Source organism: Austrofundulus limnaeus, unplaced genomic scaffold (genome assembly GCF_001266775.1).
Source record: "Austrofundulus limnaeus strain Quisiro unplaced genomic scaffold, Austrofundulus_limnaeus-1.0 Scaffold1628, whole genome shotgun sequence".
NCBI lineage: Eukaryota > Metazoa > Chordata > Actinopteri > Cyprinodontiformes > Rivulidae > Austrofundulus > Austrofundulus limnaeus.
The window spans coordinates 36,361-39,803 of NW_013954030.1; the positions used below are offsets into that span (position 1 = coordinate 36,361).

The 3,443-nt window shown below is 55.4% G+C and overlaps 1 protein-coding gene across 1 annotated transcript in view; it reads left to right on the plus strand.

Moving 5' to 3' along the window:
- Positions 1-3,443, plus strand: part of LOC106535959 (myomegalin) — a gene marked incomplete in the record, with an annotated part of 34,750 nt that overhangs the window by 7,707 nt on the left and 23,600 nt on the right. Inside the window, 8 exon segments of the mRNA XM_014033111.1 lie at positions 26-165; positions 232-345; positions 419-529; positions 914-1,135; positions 1,231-1,410; positions 1,555-1,749; positions 1,824-2,066; positions 2,182-2,296. Coding sequence (XP_013888565.1) covers positions 26-165; positions 232-345; positions 419-529; positions 914-1,135; positions 1,231-1,410; positions 1,555-1,749; positions 1,824-2,066; positions 2,182-2,296 — 1,320 coding nt within the window.

Below are 3,443 nucleotides of genomic sequence, written 5' to 3' on the forward strand. Positions count from 1 at the left end.
TCTCTGGTGGACCAGCAGGTCCCAGTGGACCAGCAGGTCCTGATGGACCAGCAACTGGGTCAGTACCACAGCACTGCGGATCAGTGTGTCGGGGAGCTGCAGAAGGCCCAGAACCGGGCCGGGTCTCTGCAGGCCAAGATCAGAGAGAGTGAGACCAGAACCCAGGTTTGAGTCCCAGCAGAGCCCAGCAGAACCAGAACCAGAACCTTCAGCTTGTGTGCTGTCCTGCAGGACCTGCAGCAGTGTCTCTGGGACATGGAGCTGGGCTCGGCCCGGGACCAGGCCCAGCAGCAGGACCGGCTCATCCAGAACCTCAGCGCCACCCTCAGTGCCAAGGAGAGCCAGGTAAGACTAGCGGGACCGGGAGGGACCTGGAGGGACCAGGACCAGGTCCAAACCCGTGTGGTTCTGTGTGCAGGTCTCTGAGCTGCAGCAGGCCATGGAGGACCAGAACCGGGCCCTGCAGAGGCTGGAGACAGACCTGCAGGAGAGCCTGCAGCACAGGAGGGACACAGAGACACACAACCAGGTGGGTGGTCCTGGTCCTGGTCCTGGTCCAGTTCTGCTCCAGGTCCAGTCTCAGTCTATGTATGTGGGTTCTGCAGGAGCTGCAGGTCGTCCTGCAGGAGGTCCGGTCCGGTCTGCAGGACCAGNGACCCTGTCTCTGTCCCTGATCCTGTCTCTGATCCTGATCCTGTCTCTGATCCTGACCCTGTCTCTGTCCCTGATCCTGTCTCTGATCCTGATCCTGTCTCTGTCTCTGACCCTGTCTCTGACCCTGTCTCTGTCTCTGATCCTGTCTCTGATCCTGTCTCTGATCCTGTCTCTGACCCTGTCTCTGACCCTGTCTCTGTCTCTGATCCTGTCTCTGATCCTGTCTCTGACCCTGTCTCTGACCCTGTCTCTGTCTCTGATCCTGTCTCTGATCCTGTCTCTGATCCTGTCCCTGTCTCTGTCTCTGATCCTGTCTCTGATCCTGTCTCTGTCCAACCTGCAGCGAGCCCTGGACGAGAAGATCCGATCCGAGGAGCAGAAGGACGAGGACTGCCGTAGTCTTCAGCTGCTGATCCGGGAGAAGGACCTGGATCTGGACCGTCAGCGCTGCGTCCTGTCCAACAACGAGGAGACCATCTCTGTATGTCCAGCATCATGTCTCCTGCTGGACACGTGTCCCGCCTCAGACTGTCTCACTGTGTCCTCAGGAGGACTAACTGTCTCTTTGTGTCCCAGAGTCTGGAGGCGCTGCTGAGGGGGAAGGTTCTGGAACTGGACCGGGTCTCTGAGGCCTGGAGGACCGTCCAGAGACAGCAGCAGGACGGAGAGGACCGGCAGACCCGGATCCTCAGGGAGAGGGACGTCCTCATGGACCAGCTGCAGGAGGCGCTCCGGGCTCGGACCCAGGAGGTTCAGGTCCAAAACCATTTTAATGTCTCTTAAAGTCCAGCAGAACCGGGCTGGCTGCAGGTCCACTCAGCAAATTTCAAAATAAGACTGTAAAGGTTTAATTTTAATTTGAGGCTTTTATTTTGACGGTCATCTTCCTGTCGGCTGCAGGACCTGCGCTGCTCCCTGCTGGCTCCAGTCCGCTCTGTTCCCAGCCAGGTTCTGGAGGAGCTGAAGGCCCGCCTCCAGCTTAAGGACCGCCTCTTTCAGGAAGTGTTGGCCGACCGGACCCGTCAGGCCCAGGAGCATCAGGACCAGGTCCAGGATCTGCTCAGAACCATCAGCTGCAGGGACCAGTACCTTCAGGTACAGTAGTGGACCAGAAGCCCGACCCGTTAGGTAAGTTTCACAGGGACTAAGAGTCCACGGTCTCCCTGCAGGACTCGGCGGCCCAGTTCGGAGAAGTTCTGGCCGAGCGGACCTCCAGGATCCAGGAGCTCCGCAGACAGCTGGGCTCAGGTTCTGGATCCCAGCAGGGCTCGGGTCCAGAGCTGCAGGTACTGCAGGAGGAGCTGCGTTTGGCCCTGAGGAGGGAGCAGGAGAACCAGGACCTGAGCAGGAGTCAGGCGGTCCAGCTGGACTCGCTCAGCAGGACTCTGAACCTGAAGGAGGACCTGATCCGGGTCAGTGTTCTGGTTTCACTCCTTGTCCCTCAAAATGGCCGCAGCAGGAACTCCCCTGCTTGGGGTCCGGGCTGGACTTTATGGTGGTCTCTGAGTCTGTTTCTGTGACCTGCAGGACCTGCAGAGGCAGCTGGTGGTCCCGTCGGACCTCCCTCTGGTGGAGCGACTCACCCAGGAGGTCCAGGAGCTGAGGGAGGTTCTGGTCCAGCAGGAGGCTCCTGCAGCCGGAGGTGGGCATCAGAGAGGCGGGGGGCGGGATTTGTAACTGCCCCTGAAGCCCCTCCCCCTGGGGGGCGGGATTTGTAACTGCTCCTGAAGCCGGGGGGGGATCTGTAACTGCCCCTGAAGCCCCTCTCCACGGGGGGCGGGATCTGTAACTGCCCCTGAAGCCCCTCCCCCCAGGGGGCGGGATCTGTAACTGCCCCTGAAGCCCCACCCCCCAGGGGGCGGGATCTGTAACTGCCCCTGAAGCCCCTCCCCCGGGGGGGCGGGATCTGTAACTGCCCCTGAAGCCCCTCCCCCGGGGGCGGGATCTGTAACTGCCCCTGAAGCCCCACCCCCCTGGGGGGGATCTGTGGTTCTGGGGTCCAAACGGACTGAAAAATACTACCGTCTCCTCCAGAACCACCTGGAGTTCTGCTGGTGTTCTGTTGATACACCTGATGGCTTCATGTTTACCTGACCTGGTTTAGTGGGTCCAGCTGGGTCCTCCTCTGAAACTCATTAAAATCTTTCCAGATGTTTTAGTTTTTATAAACTAAAGGTTGTAAACTAAAGAACCACAGGAAGTTGTTTGACACCGTAGTTTTCAAAATAAAAGCCTGCGGTAGTTTTCAAAATAAAAGCCTGCGGTAGTTTTCAAAATAAAAGCCTGCGGTAGTTTTCAAAATAAAAGCCTGTGGTAGTGTCTGGGAAGGTTTCGAGGCAGAAGCAGGTCTGTTTATAGTGGAACAAACAGTTAAAGGCTTAAATAAATCCAACCGTTTATTTCTTAGAGGTGTGTAATAATACTTTTACTTTCCTGATTTTTGTGAACAGTTTAATGACTTTTACTGAAGTACTTTTCTCCTCAGTGATTTTTACTTTTACTTAGTTATTTTAGTCCAAGTACTTGATAAAACTTAAATAACTCAGATCGATCTGCTTCAGTGAAGGTTCACAGAAAGGAAATGAAGCGTCGCCATCTAGTGGTGCTGTGAGGAACTACAGCAGTTTATTACAGGGTGAGGGCAACAAAATACTGAGTTTAAAATATATACAGAGTCCTGATAAGTCCTGAACAGGTTAAACAAAATTCTGACGAATAAATAAATAAATAAATAAATAAATAAATAAATAAATAAAGCCTGGATCTGGAGGTCCTGAACTCTGTGGATC